This window comes from Ovis canadensis, chromosome 13, assembly GCF_042477335.2.
Source record: "Ovis canadensis isolate MfBH-ARS-UI-01 breed Bighorn chromosome 13, ARS-UI_OviCan_v2, whole genome shotgun sequence".
Taxonomy (NCBI): Eukaryota; Metazoa; Chordata; class Mammalia; order Artiodactyla; family Bovidae; genus Ovis; species Ovis canadensis.
The window spans coordinates 46,133,953-46,153,294 of NC_091257.1; the positions used below are offsets into that span (position 1 = coordinate 46,133,953).

The 19,342-nt window shown below is 40.5% G+C and overlaps 1 protein-coding gene across 1 annotated transcript in view; it reads right to left on the minus strand.

Moving 5' to 3' along the window:
- Positions 1-19,342, minus strand: part of CUBN (cubilin) — a 273,943-nt gene that overhangs the window by 101,816 nt on the left and 152,785 nt on the right. The window contains exons 32-36 of the mRNA XM_069547580.1: positions 15,727-15,886; positions 13,713-13,826; positions 11,911-12,021; positions 9,951-10,079; positions 8,839-8,971 (exon numbers count right to left, since the gene is read on the minus strand). Coding sequence (XP_069403681.1) covers positions 8,839-8,971; positions 9,951-10,079; positions 11,911-12,021; positions 13,713-13,826; positions 15,727-15,886 — 647 coding nt within the window. The remainder of the gene's footprint in view (positions 1-8,838; positions 8,972-9,950; positions 10,080-11,910; positions 12,022-13,712; positions 13,827-15,726; positions 15,887-19,342) is intronic.

Below are 19,342 nucleotides of genomic sequence, written 5' to 3' on the forward strand. Positions count from 1 at the left end.
CTTTTTGTGTTTATCTTCTGTCCTCTTGGGGGAGAGCTCAGTGTTGTCCATTTAATTTTTTGAACTGCCAAACAAGAGACTTTAGAAATGGCAGGGTGAGAGAATTAACATTCATTGAACATCAGGCATGCCTCAGCCCTGTGCTGTACATTTAAAATTTAACATATCTAATCATAACTATGACCGTATATAGATAAGATTATCCCCAAAGATGATATCAATCTCTCTAGGTTTTAAACAAATAGCTTCTTGACATCAACTTCTTAGTAACTTAACAAAAAATGGGATCTTGTCTGTCTTGAACATTCCCAGTACCTGGCCCAGTACCTGATAACTGCTGAACATCGGACTGTTTAAGATCATGAATGTGGTAAGGACAAAGAGGAAAACAACAACAACAACAACAACAAAGCCCTTTAATTTAGCAATTATGAAGCCTAGTAATCTATGTGAAGGACTTGGGACTTACCATAAGAACAATGTTCACATTTTATTCATCCTTGGCTATAAAGCATCTATTATGAGAGTAAATTGTGCTTTATATATGATGCATCTAACATATGTGTAACAAATGCTTACCTGTATAAAGTAGGGGCTTAATAAATGTTGAATAAAAAATACATATGTATATATATGGCTGTATGTGTATATATATGTTATATATATATATGTACTTATATTTCTTCTCATACAAAACTTTGTGCTTTTTATAAAGATAAAAGCAAACAAAACCTCTTTCCAATGTGACATCTTAAACTCGCATTGCCTTTCAGGTGCTCAGAGGGTGTCTTTGTTTTGACACAATGCCAGTTGGGCCCTAAATGACATTGACTGGTAGGCTAAAAAAAAGTAACTTGAGATATTTGAACATGGTCCAGTAATAGGACTTCTCTTTCACTGAAAAAAAAAAACACCCATTCTTGATGCACAGAATGGCATGTCTAGAACAGGAGCAAGGTTTTTGGAATAAACAGATCAGTGTCCTCAAAACCATCCGCAGTAAGTTAGGTATTATATTCTTTTCAAAACAGAATTAGTAATATCAACCAAAGCCCAATAAAACAAAAACCTTTTAGTTTTAAAAACCAATATCTTATTATCCAATATTTATTAAGCACCCATTACCAGTGTGGCACTACCAGTGTTACAAGTATTTCTCTACTGATGGATTAAAAAGCCCCATTTCACTTACCATGTCCTTTGTACTATCTACGTCTAGAAAATACATTATTGCTATTTAATTTAACCTAAGATCATCCAGAATGTGGCAGGATCCTACTGCTGACTGTACGTCCATACTTCTTATTTAAAAGGGCTTATAGTTCAATGAGGAACATAAGAGTGATTTTTCATTAATTTCTGTCAAAATTAATACAAAGAAACCTCAATTATAAAGAATGGAGAAACCAGAAGGAACTCTCACACCCCATGATGGTAGCTGAGCCCAACAGGAAGAAGAAAGAAGACTCCTCTCTCTGCTAGCATGGACTCAGCCAATAAAAGTCATGGATTCTGTTGACTGCCCTCCCGGCTTCCTTTTCTCTCTAAAAAAGTATCGTCCTCCTGTTGGGCAGGGACTTGCAGTAGATCACTACAGTTGTACATCCTGAATTGCAGTTCTCTGCTGATCCTGGATAAGCCCATCTTTGCTGGAGGAACATGTAGCATTCTATTTATTTCAGATCCACATTTTGGTGGTTCGGCAAGCAAACAGGTATGGCACCCACAATTCAGCCCATTGTCATTCACTGCTTTTCTCACCCGATCTGGAGTCTGAAGATCCTTCTCCTGGATCTGAGCTCACATTCTCTTTGCATTTGAAGCTCTCTAGGTTTTATTCAGAATCTATTTTAAAGCTTCATCTTTCTGGTCAGTGCTTTACTCTGTATGCAAGTACTCACTTGGCACTTCTGTCTGATTTGAGATCAGACTGTTTCTGTTGAAACAGACTAGCCTTTGATCCATTCCTTCGGGAGCAAGGGACATTTCACTGAAACTGTGCCTGTTTTTGTCCAGCCTTCAGCCTATTCCTTTGCAAAGGGCTAGTCTCTGGAAATGTCTAAAAAAGCCTTTGGCCAAGCTCCTCTAGGAACAAGATATTTCCTCTGAATTGACTGGTATTTTAGGCTTGTGAGCTATTTGAACTGAGATGCTTATGCTGCAAAATGTTTGAAAATTGTTCTTTTACTCTAGAGAAAAACCTCTGAGACATCAGAGCCCAGTTAACTAAAAATTGTGAGAGTACCTTCCAAACAGAGACTCTGGCAAATCTGATGTTTAAGAACTGAAGTCTTTCCTTATGCACATTTCTAACTAAATGGGCCAACCTGACCAAAGGCAATTAGGATCTCAATGACCATTATGATGAACTTTTGAAATTCCCAAAGTTGAAATTTTTTTAGAAACAAAGAGGACTACAATAGCTCAAAATTTCCAGAAATTAGTGGAATGCTTACTTTGATTGGTATTTGGAAGTTTCCCAACATTATCAGGAGTCTAGAATTGCTTCTTTACAAAGTAAGATTTTAAGGAAAACATGAGTAATGAGAGATAAAATGGCTCCCAGTGCCTCAGGCTCCTCTTCTTCAGCTTCTCTGTCTCAGGCTCTGCCCCTAACATCATCTGGTCTCTCTCTTTTGGCTCTTCATGGGTTAGAGCCCATCTCCAGGGCCATCTTCCTTCTTCCTAGCTATACTGTCTCCTCCTTCTCTGTACTGTCAATTACCCTCCTACCAATTCTCTTACCAAGCTTCCCTGTTGAAACTATTCTCATTCGCTTTTCCTCTGAACTTGTTGGAATGTCTATTTAAAATTTAAGCCTTCCAAGAATGCAGAGGCTGAACTGTTAATTTTTTGTATTCCCTGAACCAAAGCTGAATTGAGAGCTATAGTCAAAAGTTTTCCCAAAGTAACTGAGGATATTCACAGATTGCTGGAAAATTTTAATATAATTATTTAAACTTGTCAACCTTACATCAGCTAGTTCTTATGCTGGTCAGTGAAGGCTAGGATCAGCATTGGATGAAAACTACTAATTGGGGAAAATCCTGAAAGGTTTCTAGAATTACAGCTGGGAGGCCAGCCTGCTATCATTATATGATCAGGCTCAGGCAATCCCCGGGAGGCTTCATCACATTGTTCCTGGGGTTTCTCTAAAACCTGCTGATTGGAACAAAATCCAGGCTCACACACAAAAATCTGATGAAACTGTTCATGATTATTATAATCAACTTCACATCATTTTTTGAGGAAAATTCTGATATTCTTTTAGATGTTGATTTCACCCAGGTAGCTTTTAACACTATGTTTGTTAATGGGCTGAACTGGGCCTTTTCCCTTCTAGTAACAAGGATCAGGATGGATTTAGCTAATGTGTCAAACCAGCTCTCTCCAACTCCAAATGAGTCACCTCAGAGGAAGACTGCCAAAATTCTTAATTTTCAACCCCAGCAAAAGAAGGCTCTTAAGTGAAACCATACCCTACTAGTATCTGCTATTACTGCAGAGCCAGGACACTGGAAAAGAGATTGTTACAAATCTAAGTGCTTCAGACACCTTCAGCCTGAAGCACTTCTAACTGGCCTTCTAACCGGCCTTTCAACATCCTCCCAGTTTACACTGATGGGGCTCTGAGGAACTGCAGGAATTCTTCCTAATCTTCCCTCTTAACTTGTGTGGAGAAACATTTCTTTAGATTAGGAATGGATTTCTTCCAGTCCTAACTGACCCCAGAGCCACACTCTCGGTGCTCAATTCCATTACTGTTTTAAAAAAGCCCCTGCCTCAGAGAACAGAAACAGTTCACATAGTGGGGATCTAACGAGTCTCAGGAGGTTCCTGTCTCTGAACCAATTCCCTTTTGTTTAAGTCCTTTGGAAGATACATGTGCTTTTCCCTTAGTTCTTCTAGCACTACCCATTTGTCAGGTCAAGACATCTTAGAGAAGTGCCATGTTGGAATATTTTTGTCCAAGAAGGGGGAAATAATTCAAGATTCTGACAGGAGTCATCAAAGTAACCAACAGGGGAAATTAGATGACCCTTTGACATCTTCAGTCTTCTATCTCTGATGGTTCTAGAGCTGATTCTGGAAATACTTACCATTTGTCTCTATTGAATCAGCTACCACCTTCCTTATGGGCAAAATCTCTAACTGATGTTGGCAAAATTCACAACACACCTCCTATGAAGATTCAAGTAGACCCCTCAAAACCTCTTCCCAGAATTCATAAAAAGTCTTTAAATTCAAATATTCTTCAAGACACAAAAACCCTACTAGGAAGCTACAAAGCTCAAGGTTTCATTATCCCTTGTACTATCCTTTGAAGCATTCCCAGTTCACCAGTGACAAAAGCTAAAGGTCAGATTTATCTAGGACCTCCAAACAATCAACAACACTGGTATCCTTTTCCATTGTGTGGTCCCCAACTCTCACATGATACTGATATCAGTCCAGCTGGAAGCAAATTCTTTACTGCAATTGATTCATGCAGTGCATTCTCTAGCATTCTGGTTGATGAAGCTAGTCAATACCTTTTTGCCTTTACTTGGTAAGAAGAACAACTCACCTGGACAGTAACACCTCAGGGTTTTACTCAGAGTCCTTGTTGCTCAGGAATTGTGAGGACTGGTCTGGATCATACAAAGTTCTCTAGAAGTTCAACTACTTAGCTGCGACATGTGGGTGATTTGCTTCTTCATGCTGCATCTCAAGCCTCACAGGAAAACTGCATCCATGTGCTAAAGCTTTCAGCCTTAAAGGGACCTAAGATCACCAAAGGAAAACTGCAGTCTGCCCAAATCCAGCTTTGATATTTAGGGTATCTGCTATCAGGACAAGGGCTGTACCTGGGTCCAGACAGACTTTGTGGTGTCCTACATTTCCCAAAACCTGAAACTAAGCACAGCTATGAAGTTTTCTCTAGCTAGATGATTATTGCTGAAACTGGATTCCAAATTTCTCTCTTATGGCTAAATCTCTGTATGTTTTACTTAACAATAACATCCTCAACCCAATTTTAAGAGGAAACGTGATAACATAACCTTCAAGGCCTCAAAGGCAATTTGATGAACTCACCTGTCCTTGGGCATCCCAATGATCAGATTCTCTTTTCCCTTTTTATACGAAAAGCAAGAGAATGCAACACTGACACATAGAGTATCACGGCCAGCAACTGGCCCCTGTAGAACGGGGATATCCCCCGTGCCTTACAGTCGTTACAGTCACTCCTTTTGGTTAAAATTACGAGAAAATTATTGTGAGATTCCTTTCAACCGTTTTTGTATCTCATGTGGTAGAAGTTCTGAATTCTCATCACATTCAACCTTTCTCAGTCCTTTTGTTAAATGCTCTTCACATAACTCTTTTACATTATAAAGCCCTTAACCCAGCTACTCCTCTCCCTTCCATCACCAACAAAGTCCCTCATGATGCTTAACACTGATGCACCACCTTCGGACTCCTTGTGATGATCTACAGGAAATTCCACTGGGTGATGCTGGCTTTTCATGGTTCACTGATGCTTTCATTTAAAAGGTGACAATGGCAAACGTACTAATAGTTCCAGGTATGCTATTATGGGGCTTCCCCGGTGGCTCAGTGGTAAAGAAGCCACCTTCAGTGCGAGGGACGCAGGTTCAATCCCTGGGTCAGGAAGATCCTCTAGAGAAGGAAAGGCAACCCACTCCAGGATTCTTGCCTGGGAAATCCCATGGGTAGAGGAGCCTGGCAGGCTACAGTCCATGTAGTTGCAAAGAGTCAGACACGACTTAGTGACTAAACAACATGCTACTAAGACTCATTTTGTTGTTGCTGAGCAGCATCCTTACTTAAGGCTACTTTGGCCCAGATTGAACTATATGCTTTTACATGGGCTTATACTTTAACACTTTAACTGGCTTCCCTGGTGGCTCAGAGGATAAAGCATCTGCCTGCAGTGCATGAGACCTGGGTTTGATCCCTGGGTCAGGAAGATCCCCTGGAGAAGGAAATGGCAACCCACTCCAGTATTCTTGCCTGGAGAATCCCATGGACAGAGGAGCCTGGCAGGCTACAGTCCACGGGGTCACAAAGAGTCATACACTACTGAGTGACTTCACACACACACACACATACACACACACACACACCACACATACTTTAACCAAGGATAAAACTGCTAATATTTATATTGATAGTACCTCATATTGATAGTAGCTTTTGGAGTAGCTCATAATTTTGGAATACCGTGGGAGCAATGTGTCTTCGTTACTAAGCAATATGCCCTCCTTACTTCCAGGGGCAAAAAAGTTTTAAATGCCTCCCCTCAAGTTTAAGAATTATTGGATGTGATACTTTCCCTTGCCACTTTAGCTATTATTAAGATTCTGAGACATTGTGAACCTGACTCTTTGTAAGCTAAGGAAAATCACTTTGACAATAGTTTTATAAGGAATGCTGCCCTTAAAGGAACCAATAGCAACCAAACTTCTGGCCCAAAGGGAAAATTAGAAAAACTGGCTAGAGAAGCCCAGAAATTGGCCTCAGAAAAGGGAAAATAAGATTGGAAATTCAATTATTGTTGGTTTGATAAAAAGAGAAAGCTCTGGTTCACATCAAATAACAACCTATTGCTACCAGACACTCTAAAACTCTCACTCCCCACCACTGTGCATGCATTAAACCATTGTTCTCCTGACAAGATGATTGCCTTCATGAATCAATATTAGAGAGGAAACATTAACAAGGCTGAGAAAAGTGCCTACCTCACTTGTCCCACTTGTCCAAAGTAGAACTAAGGGAAGCCTGTCTGTGCTGCTCCCAGACATTTTAAATTGCCTAATGGACCATTCAAGCTCTGGCAAATGGATTTTACACAATTTCTTCCTCTAATGGATATAAATATGTTTTAGTCATGGTCTATATGTTTTCACAGTGGACTGAGGCCTTCCTTTGCAGACAGGCTGCTCTCTCTTCTGCGGCAAAAGTCCTTTTGAAAAGAGGATCCCTACCTGGGGAACTCCTCTCAGACTTCACAGTGATTGAGGCAATCCATTCTACTGGCCAGGTACTCTGACAAGTCTGCTGTTTGACTAGTTTTACAGCTCTTCCACTGTGCTTACCACCTTCAATCCTCTGATTTAATTGAACACCAAACAGCATCATTAAGACTTAGCCAAATTTATAGAAGCCCTCCAAACACCTTGGTCAAAAACATTGCTATCAGTCCTTCTAAATCTTGGATCCTCCCCTTTTGAAACATATAAACTCTTATCTTTTGAGATAGCCCCAGAATTTCCAATGCACTTGGCTCTCACTTATTTTAAACCACAACTGGTAAAAAGAGAGATATTCCAATACTGCAAGGGATTAATTGCTAGTAAAAGTAACCATGTTTTAATAGCATAATCTTTTCATAGTGTACCTTTGAGAGATGAAGACATTAAGCGTTACATCTTGAAACCTGGAGGTTTTGTCTATTGGAAAAGACTCCTCCAGAAGAACTCACTTCATCCTCACTGGAAAGGCTCCTATTGGGTACCTCTAACCAACCCTGTGAAACCAAGCTCTCAGGAATAGACTCTTGGATTCATATGGTTCACCTAAAGAAATCACTGAACCCTGATTGGACCTGCACATCACCTGGTGACCTGAAGCAAAGATTTTCTGGAATTGAAGCAGATGACATCAGATTAGACAGTTCCCCGAGATATCCAGACTAGGCCTGTTAGATGTTTGTTGCCAAACCTCTGATGATGATATATGGTTTCAGACAATCTCCAGTGTCTATGATCTTGATATCAAATGCACTTCAGATTAAAAGTACCCAAGCATTTTCCCTCCCACTCCTCCTAGTTATACAAATGTGACCTTAATAGATTTCCAGTCTGTGCACTTTCGCTCTGACATGAGATACTTTACTAGGAAAGGTCCTTCTTGTCATGGACACACAGAAAACTGCTAAAACTAGAAACCCTGATTCTAGATCAGCAATGCTTTCAGAAAAATATTATGATCAAAAGGGGGAAATGTAAAAAGTTAATAAATAGACTCTCAATTAAATAGAGTCACATACCAAAAGGGGGCAGTCTCATGCCCTGCAAAAACAGAAGTGTCCAACAGGAAGAAAAAAGACCTCTCTTTCTTCCTGAAGGGCTCAGCCAATGAGAAGAAAGTTTACAATAGCCCTTTAACTTCCTTTTCTTCTCTACAGAAGTGTTCTCCTTCCCTTTCTGTACCGGGACTTGCACGTGGCTCACTATGGTTGCAGGCCTCAAACTGCAGTTCTCTGATGATTCCAAATAAACCCATCTTTGTTGGAAAAAATGTCTGACAAAAATACCTATTTTTGTCAGGCCAACAGCTTCAAATACTTCCAAAATCCTTTTATTGCCAAGAGTAAGAAGAAAAAGTGGATTGCAGTGGAGATAAGGTGTATGAGTAAAGAAGGCTTAATTGAGACACGGATTTCTGCTGGAAGAAAGAATGATAGTGATTCTCTGGAAGAGTCTAAATGTTTCTAAGTTGTTTTTTTTTTAAAAAAAAAAAAGATAAAATTAATGTTATCTGAAGATAAGAATTCCAAAAATTAAAACATGCCGAGAGCTCAGGCATGTATTCTTGGTAATGTTAGGCAGGACTCTAAAACCATTCATAAGAGAAGTTTAATGCTATTTATAACCCAAACGATGACTAAAACAGAGGAAATATGCAGACTTCCTTGAAGTTCCCACCATATTCTCTTAACAGTTGTTTGGACACATATGCTATTAGTTGTCCATCCTATTAGTAACATAGCTTCCTTCCTGCAGATTCATTCTCACTGAAACAATACACTATAAAAAAAAAAAAAGGATTTACATAAAAGACAGCTGGAGTTGGTTGCCAGGGGAACTGATGACGTTCCAGACACATTCCACATTAGCAGGATAAACTTCTGGGTAGCCAGGGCTGTTGAAGATGCCTTCAGCCATGTGGAATATCCCACCACAAGCTAGAAGAAAAGAGAAACAAAGTGAGTGGCAGAGTCAATGTCAAATACAAGACACCATAAGATAGAGAAAGAACACTGGAAGAGCTGTTAGGAGCATCAAAGGATGTACTGTTTTCATTTCATAATAAAAAAAATCCACGGCATATATAATAATCAGGAAAGATTCTGTGACTTGAAAACTAAAAGCCACTGGTTATGGTGGATTAGAATGAATCCCTGTAGTTTCTTTTCTAAAAGCCCTTTCTTCCTGTGAACTATAGCTCTATGTAATAAAAGACTCATTTTAATCCTCAGTATTTCTGACCAGGATGATTTTCACCCCTGGCCTAGAAAAGAAAGCAATATTTCACCATTTCCTTCTCAGGAGAGCACTGAAACCTGCACAGATCTCCCAGGCATTCTATGGCTTTTAACAGCTAATAATGAGGAAGCTGACAAGTACAACTATCCTAGCTTACAGCCTCTTACTGGGTGCTCCTCTTTCCCTTCTCCCCATGTGCCATGGTCCATCCTGCATCCCTGAAGACACCCAGCCCTGCCTGAGTGCAGCTGTCAGGCCAGGGAGGCTAAAGCATGGCAGCTGTCCACCGGTTAGAGACACCGTTGGACACTGTCCATCAGGGGCCCCCTCAACAAACGTATCAAGAAGGAGAACAAGGACACACCGACAAGCAAGTCACCCAAGATCATTCCAACCAATTCTCCCCACTTCCAGTGCTCACCCTGAGCAGCATTAGTCACAATAGTCAAGGTACGGGAGCAAATGTCTGTGAATGGATAAGGAAGATGTGGTACAGAGTTCACAGCTGATACAATTTATAAACACGTTAACCAAATGTGAAAGACAGTAAAATGAGTCACAGAGGTGATCTATGAAACTAGCTCAGAACACAAAATGCAAAGGAATCCCAAATAATAAATCAAGGATTTTCTACACACTCCTCTTAACCTAATAGCACTGCTTGCTAACATCTCTTACCTGACGTGGACGCAGCATATGTGGCGTGGAAACCACCAAAATTCACTGTAGAATCCGAGACGAACTTCAGCACCAGAGCATTGCTGAAGGAAGTGATAGGATGGGGCAAGGAGGGGCCACAGTATCGGCCTAAATAATGATGATATTGACAAGGAGAATGAATGATGATATGCCAACATGTATTCACTAAAATCACAAGAGACCAAAGCAAACAAAAGAAACCACTACTAGAAAACCATTTAGATCAGGGTCAGTGTTTGGGGTGATGCCTGATGATTCAAAATAAACTGTGAACACATTTATAAATATGATAAAGACTGTGAGGGGAAGGTAAGAGAAACACAGATAACTTCCAAATGTAACTAATGCTAAACTCTCCAGGGCAGTCGGCACCTGCACAAAGAAGTGGGCTAATAGTTAACAGCAATACACAATAGCTGAGACACTGTGGATGTTGGAGCCAGAACACCTGAATTCACCTCCAGGCTCAGCCACTTACCAACTATGTGACATGAGTCAAGTTACTCAAGTTCTCTGTGCCTCAGTTTCCCACTTGAGAAACAGGTACATGGATAATAATGAAATTCTATGTAATAAAGGTATAAGAATTGAGTTACTATTTATAAAGTTCTATTTATAAAGTTTTTTAATAAATAGAACTTTATAAAAATAGTACTATTTATAAAGTTTACTATTATAAAATTCAGAATAGTGCTCAGTGCAAGGTTATATAAGTGTCTGTTAAATAATATATCCTTGACCGTGGTCAAATGCTTACAGACAAAAATCACAAAGAATACAATCAGAAGTCCACAGAGAGCACTTGTCAGTTGCCTACTATCATCTCAGGCACTGTTCTGGGTACTGAGGATACAGCCATGAGCAAAACAAAGTCCCTTCTCTAATGCAACCTGTTTTCTACTGCAGGATAAGGAGCTTGAGTGACAGTGCTCAAATAGGAGTGACTCATAGAGAACACTTAAATGAGTGAGTGAGTGAAAGTCGCTCAGTCACGTCCGATTCTTTGCGAACCCACGGACTGTAGACCACCAGGCTTTTCTGTCCATGGAATTATATGTATACAGATACATGTATACATGCCAGGCTCCTTTGTCCATGGAATTCTCCAGGCCAGAAAACTGGAGTAGGTAGCCATTGCCTTCTCCAGGGGATCTTCCCAAAATAACCTGAGATTATTTTGTTTGAGAACATTATAGAAACTATAAGCAACATTCTTTAATTTTACTGGGATGTTTTACAAACAGAACTCCATAATATCTGCCTGTCTGCCTGTCAGTCTATCTATCTATTCTGTTCATCCAACCATCCATCCATCCATTCAATGTATGTGTGTATATATATATATATATATATATATATATATATATATATATATATATTTGTGTGTGGGGGGGAGGTCTGTGTGTATGTATTTACCTATCCATTACAGCTATCTATCCATCCATCCATCCATCCAATGTATATATATATATGTGCGTGTGTTGGGGGGCGGGGGTGTGTGTATGTATTTACCTATCCATTATAGCTATCTATCTATCCATCCATCCATCCATTATTTTCCTTCCACTGAGGACAAAACCAGAAGAAACATGCTCAATTTGAACATGAGAACTGTGGTCAAACAGTAACAAGAAATTTCCCACCGGAATACTATCTAATGTTAGAAGGGATTGCATTTTACTACTGTTTAAAGCAGTTGCAACTTTTCAATTAAAAAAAAAATACATAAACCATTCATGTCCTTGAAGATGAATGAGCTGAGTTTCTCAAGCCCTACGTTGAATCCTGCTTCCTCAGCCTCTCAGTATCTTTACTTGGCTTATGACAGTCTTCACAGTTATTGGAAACATTCTAACCTCTGAGGACAGCATATACACATGTAAGTACAGAAACTGTAAAGAGCCCAGGCCACAGAAGTGAGTGAGTGAGCATGGCATACCTCGGAGGGGTGCGTTGTCGTGGCTGCCGTCCAACACCTCTACAAAATCTCGGGTACATGGTGTGCTGCTTTCAAGGACAAAGTGGCTGAAGGACAGGGTGATATGATTGACTGTGAGGAAAGAAAGGAAGACTGTTTAATAAAGTTCTGGCCAACAAAACATACAGGGAACAAGATTTTACCCCTGATCATTTCACCTGCTGGTTCTCTGGCAAAGAATTGATTGATGTGCACAAGACGACAGGGGTAAAGAGGAGAAGTAACCACCACTGTGCTAAAAGTTTTTTGTCTGAAGAGTAACTGAAAAGCTTTTAAAAATGTCCATAGACTCTGAAATGCTGGTGCTGGTAAGAGAACCCTGGGGTGGGTTTACTTCATGGATGACGGGGAAGTATCAGCTGTTGCTGTATTTCTCTCAGAAGTACTTTTCTTATTAGCTTCCTTAAATTCTGATTCTTTACCTGTGCTTGTAAATAAGACACATTTTCCTCCCTGCCACAAATATCCTAGCATTTTCTGTGTTAGACTCTAAGTCTAGAAGCAGGGACATAGAGGTTCAGTCATTTTTAAAGAAAGCTTTGAATTACTTGCAAAATAGTCTGAGTCTGGGTCCATTTTCCTTTTGTTTTCTTCCAGGGTCTTGAATCTTTAGAATAGGATCTTTTCCTTTTGCTGTCTTTACACCAGTGAGCTCTTTGATCTAAGAGCTTTACAACTGTTTAGAAACTATCCTTAGGTGCAAGGCTGCAGGACTCAAGGTCGGGAGTTTCTTTATTCAAGGATTGGTTCCTGGCTGGCTGGCTACTTTCTTTGGCTAAGGGTTACATCACTGACCCCCAAATCATATGCAAAGCAATAAAGATACCCTTTTGTTAATGTTTAACATCCCTAGGAAAAATGTTAGAGAATATTTAAGCCAAACCCTTCATTTGTTAGATTAGCTGATGGGGCTTTGTGAGCCTAAGTGACTTTCCTATTATCACACAGGTCATTAATTAGAGAGTGGAGTCAAGAACTTAATGTTTTTCCCACATTATGTCTGAAGCCATCAATTTCCCCTGAAAACCTCAAGAAGAGCAGGGTTCCTTTGAAACAAGATTCATCATAGCCCCAGGGTCACCCTCCTCACAGTCATTTTGCTCGAGTTCTTAGTGGTCTCCTCATTTTCTCTGTAAAATGTGGACAGTACTCCTTACCACTAGATTGTTACCAGATCAGAAAGATTCTAGGATTCTAAAAAGAATACAAGTAAGTACTTATTAAATGCTTCTTCAAAGCCTATGCTGGGACTTTTAAAAATACATTTTATAACCAAGAGAAACCAGGCTTTATCACTAACTTCCACCTTAACTGAAGACCAATATGCTCACAGCATTGCATCCCCAAAGTATAAGTTATTAACTTTCTAGTCTATGGTTCTTATTGTTCATTTATTCATTTAGCATCTTCTTGAGCACCTACTACAGTCAAGACAAATAGTCAAAAACTCTTTATTCATCCAGTATTTTTGTTAATCCCCAATTTCACATGTCTGTCATTTCTACTAGGTTATAGGTTTTCGCTTTGTTATTTCCTTTGCGAGGCCTTGAAACTTATAAAAAGAAAATTAGAATAAAGAGCAAAAATGACTTCCTACCAGATTAGGAAACCCTTGTTCTTGTGCACATGAGGAATTAGGGCTTCCAAAAACAGGAGAGGAAGGCCATCAATTGTTACCAGCGAAGAGATAAGAACATGAGTCATTGCTGGACTTTCCCACAGACATGATGCATCCTGGATTCTTTTTTATTTTTGTTACTTACAGGGAGGTTGAGCTTGAATTATCCAGCTGCAGTTCTGATTGTTTGGATAGTTGTTCGGGAACAGTGGAGAGGATATAGTGTCAACGGAGTCAGTGAGGATATGGCCGCCACAGGCTGAGGGACACACAGACACACACTTCTGTCATACACTTTTGATTTCTACTGATTCTCCAGAACAATTATTTGAAGAATGAAAACATAAGTGACGTTTGCTTATTTCTAAAGGGCATGTCAAGGAAATTCTCTGCCAAGGAAGCTGCACATGAATCATGAGAAAGTGGCAATGTACTCTACCTTTATAACAGTGTTCTTTAATTACAGGAAGTGGGGAGTGGCAAAGAACAGATTAAATGGTTATGAGTTGCCTGAATCTTTCAATAGAACTCTGGCATTGATTCACTTGCTTTACCCACTCATAAATTAGAGGCACAGGGATAATCTCTTAACAACTGACTTCATTTTTAGGAAAGTAAATACTCAATTGACAGAGACTTCATACGGGCAGTTGTGTGTTATCAGGGATGTGCAGATCCCTGTGGGAACAGAAGACGAGGGGTGCCTGCTGAGAGCTGGGGAGTGTACCAGGTGTTTCACAAAGGGGATGGTGCTGAAGGAGGAGCCGGGGTGAGGAAGAGTGGTCTGGGGAGAGGGCAGTCTGAACAAGATAGAGAGGAAGGTATGGGGGATACCACACAGACTTGGTTGAAGTGTGGGGCACATGAGGAGAGTCAGGGCAATGCTGAGAAAAGACAGGCAGATTCTGTCCCCATGGGGGAACATCCAGAGAAGCTGGGGCTCCACTCCCTGTTTAGTGCAGAGCCAGGACGGATGATGGTACACCGAAGGTCAGGGTCAGAACTCGCTCCTGCACACTGACTTTGGAGGAATACGTGAGACCAAGGAGGCTGCTATAGTAGCCCAGAGAAGACCTGCTGGGGACTTTTGTGCTCGGAAGTGAAATATAAGTGATTAGTTAGAAGAAAAAGTGTTCAGAAACTGTTCTTTGAAAGAATTCTGCAATCAGTCTTGCTTCGCAGTCTACATTGCAACCTCAGGGGACCTCCATCCAAAAACTCTTCCAGGCCAGGGCTCTTTACTACAGAAAAATGAGCAAGTGAGTCCACTGAAACAGATGAAATGACTAAAGAGACCACACTTATTTGAAAGGACAGGAATCCTCTGAAAAAAAAATCACAGGCATATTCAACAGACAAGAGCCCCTCCAGCTCTAGGTTCCATCTCTGATGGTGGGTAAAGGGTTAACCTCTAAAAGTACCAGACAAAAGGCAATGGATGGAAAGGTCTCTAGTAGAAAGTGATGATTTAAGAAAAAGACAATGTAGTGGGGTATGGGGGTGGGGGGTGGACACACTTCCAGGCGAGGCAGCAGTTAAGACTTTTCCTTCCAAGGCAGTGGGTGTAGGTTTGACCCCTGGTGGGGGAGCTAAGATCCCCTACATGCCTCTTAGCCAAAAATAAATAATAAGTAAATAAAAACAGAAAAATAGTATAACAAATTCAAAATATTTTTTTAAAAGGTCCACATAAAATCTAAAAAGAAAGAAAAGAAAAAGACAACAGAAAACAACATTGATTCTTCAGGTGAAGGGCAACCACTATCTCAAGGCTTAGAATCTGACTCTATGTTACAATTCTTGCAATTTATACCAGTGTATCTCTTAGCATAAAATCTTAGATAAATGCTAGGTCATTTATCTATGAATGAATGAATTTGGATAAACACTTCTTTACAAGTGTCTCTAATATTAAAGACAGTATGATTCTGACAACAACCTGTTTGAGGAATACAGAGGTCCGGAAGACAAAGACAGAGTTGAAAGCCCCAACAGTTAGAATCATTGCAAACCATAGTTCCTTTGTTCTTCTTAAAGTGTTGCACATTAAATAGAAAGCTGGAAACAATTTCCAAGGACTAGTCTCATTGTATTGCAGCACCAAGAGGGAGAGGTAAGGACAGATGGTCTGTGCCTTGGGGAGACAACATGGAACTTGCCTTGTCTGAAGTAAGCACGGAACCCCCGGCTCTGTCTGGAAGGGCCAGACTGAAATCGCAAGAAGAGGCTGTTTCCGGAAGATATGATGGGGTTGCTCAGTTGCTGTCTTCCACACACACCGGCAAGGCGGGCGGTTGCAGAGCTTACACCGTCAAATGCCTACAAAGAAAGGCAACTGGGTACATGGTGGCTCAGGACTTCAGATCGGCATCCACAAGACCCTGTTCTGTGCAGTGTCTATCTGCACATCAGCGACCTAGCGGAAAGCACACTTGGACTTCCCTGGTGGTCCCGGTTAGGAATCTGCCTGCCAATGCGGGTAACATGGGTTCGATCACTGTTCAGGAAGATTCCACATGCCACAGAGCAACTAAGCCCAAGTACTACAACTCCTGAGCCATTTGCCCTAGAGCCAGCGCTCTGCAACAAGAGAAGCCACCACAGTGAGAATCCATCACACTGTAAGGAAGAAGAGCCTCTGTTCGCAGCAACTGGAGAAAGCCCAGCCAAATAATAATAACTGCTTTTTCTTAAAAAGAAAGAAAACACATTTGCTGGAACCCAGTGCTTTATCCTCTGTCCACTCGGGTCCATCAGAATGTCTGAGTCTTTGGTCATTTCTAGGAACTCTTCAAAGATTTCACTGGGAGTGTCCGTGTCAGAGAAACTCACCGTGAGATCTCTGAATGTCTATAAATGCCATGCCTTTCCCTGCTCTCATCCTCTCATGACTCCAGGACAGTCACATCATGTACCATTCTCACAACATGTGCTGATGCAAGAATGAATATTGGAGCAAATACATGAGAAATAATGATGAGGAATCACTCATTTTCAGAAACTCAGCACTTGCTGGAACTTTTTGCTTTTCATAGGGTTGTGGTCAAGAAGAGAAATGGTAGAATTATTTCCAATGATATAGTGATATGAGCCTGATTTATTAATAGAAAATTACCTCATTATTTTAAAATATATAGGGTTCTGCATCTGTTCAGTTCTGTGCTGGGGCTTGGCTGACCTTCCAGATGAGACAGTGGAATGGAGTTTACATTGCAGACTCCCCATCCCACCCCACTACCCCTGCTCCAGATTGCTGAATCAGTATGTGAAACTGAATTTCCTCATTGCCTTGGAACTCTGTGTGTCATGGACTATAGCTCACCAGGCTCCTCTGTCCATGGAATTCTCCAGGCCAGAATACTGAAGTAGGTAGCTGCTCCTTTCTCCAGGGGATCTTTCCAACCCAGGAATCAGACCCAGGTCTCCTGCACTGCAGGCGGATTCTTTACCAACTGAACCACCAGAGAAGCCCATGAATCTTTAAGGCAGGGGAAATAAGTTCCTTTTTTTGTGGGGGACAATAATATTAATAACAACAACCATTCATTAAATGTTTACTATGTGCTGGACACTGGATGCAGCCTTTCACATATACTATCACATTTCTCCTCCCAAGACTCTCCATTTTCAAGAAGATCACAGATGCACAGAGACCTCACTAATGTCACAAATCCCACAGTTCCTAAGAAGAACACATACCATCATCAACAGTACACACACTTTTCGAGGATTTCTACAAGTCCATGAACTCACAAAGGCAAGACTCATCTAGTTTCCTCTATTTCTCTCCAAATTCAGAGGCTTGGTGAGTAGCAGATACTGTTCTACCCCTTTCTGACCTGTCTTTTTGACTGCAATCCTCTTAAGACAAAATAAGGACAGTATAAAATGAAGATTAGAATTAGAAAATCCAGAAAATCACATGAATGAGCCATGTCCCTGGGGATTCTTTGAAAGAGCACATTTTCTAGGAGGTCTCCATGTTTCCAACCTTCCTACCCAGAGATTCAGGAATCACAGGATTTGGGCTGAAATTCACATGGCTGGGGCATTGCTTAACAAGGAATGGATCCAAGATAGAGTGTTTCCAAATGCCCCTACATCAAAATTATATGCCAGCGACACCCTACATTTGATTAGCATGCTGTAATTTTACAAACACCATTGCAATACCTCTAAACTAGTCTTCAACACTATGTGATTTTTTTTTTTTAGTGATAAAAGTGAGACTTCAAAGTGTGCTAGCTAATAAACTACTGTCTCATCCAACAGGCAATAGTGACAATGGAAGCTAGCGACCCAAGATCAAAGAGCTAGTGAATAGCAGAGCCCAAAACTTAATTCTTCTCTCTCCAAATGCTATATCCTTTCACGTTACCTCTCTTTAAATGGTGTGTCATAGTTATTAAGTTATAAGTTCTTAATTACCATTTTATGAAAGTATATGACCTCAGGTTATTAAGGAGAGAGCTGAGTATTTTTCTTTAAGTTTGGAATAGCAATTCTTTTATTTAAGAGTAATTCTTAACACTCGTAATATCAAATCAAGTTTTAATTTATAAAATTATAAGAAAGAAACTGAGGGAAGAAACTATGAGAAAACTTGTTGCTATTTTTAAAAAGTCTGAAGTCATAAAAATTATCAATATATATTTCCTTTACTTCCATTTAGTTTCCAAAACAAAGATAGCAAATTATATTATTGGCTACATGTATAACATATTCATATAACTTATTTAAGTCTTATTGTAGTCTTATTTAAGCCTACTGCCACAGGTTTCCTAGGCCTGGGAATTAATTTTCTGACCTGTCGCCTGGATGGAAAAAGTCAGGGAAATACACAAAACAAACAAAAACTACACAGTACAAACAACTCATTTCTAGGTAACTCTAGTAAAATTAAATTTTGAGTAAAATTCAGTTCAGTTCAGTTCAGTTCAGTCGCTCAGTCGTGTCTTACTCTTTGTGACGCCATGAATCGCAGCACGCCAGGCCTCCCTGTCCATCACCAACTCCCGGAGTTCACTCAGACTCACATCCATCGAGTCGGTGATGCCATCCAGCCATCTCATCCTCTGTCGTCCCCTTCTCCTCCTGCCCCCAATCCCTCCCAGCATCACAGTCTTTTCCAATGAGTCAACTCTTCGCATGAGGTATGCAAAGTACTGGAGCTTCAGCTTTAGCATCATTCCTTCCAAAGAAATCCCAGGGCTGATCTCCTTCAGAATGGACTGGTTGGATCTCCTTGCAGTCCAAGGGACTCTCAAGAGTCTTCTCCAACACCACAGTTCAAAAGCATCAATTCTTCGGCACTCAGCTTTCTTCACAGTCCAACTCTCACATCCATACATGACCACTGGAAAAACCATAGCCTTGACTAGACGGACCTAGCCACCATCCCTGGAGTTCCAACTACAGAAGCTCTAAAATCAGAGGGAGACCTGGCTAAGTAGTAAGCTAAGTCCTTCTGGAAGTTAATCAGTATCTTGACAAAGTATCCAGAGTTTGTCAAATTTCCAGATACCAGCAAACACATTCAAAATACCTGAGCTCACCATTACCATACAAAAATAAGAGATTTTTCAGAAAAAGAATAGAACCAGGCAAATAACAAACAGCAAACGTCTGATGAACAAATGAGTAAGTGAATATATATTTAAGAGTGTAGGACTGAGGTTGCGGAAAACCCAGAGTTAAGAAAAAAAGTTGCTCCTCTCTTGTGGACTGGGCTGTATAAATGCACAGCAGGCATGATGGCAGGGAAGAGGCCATTCA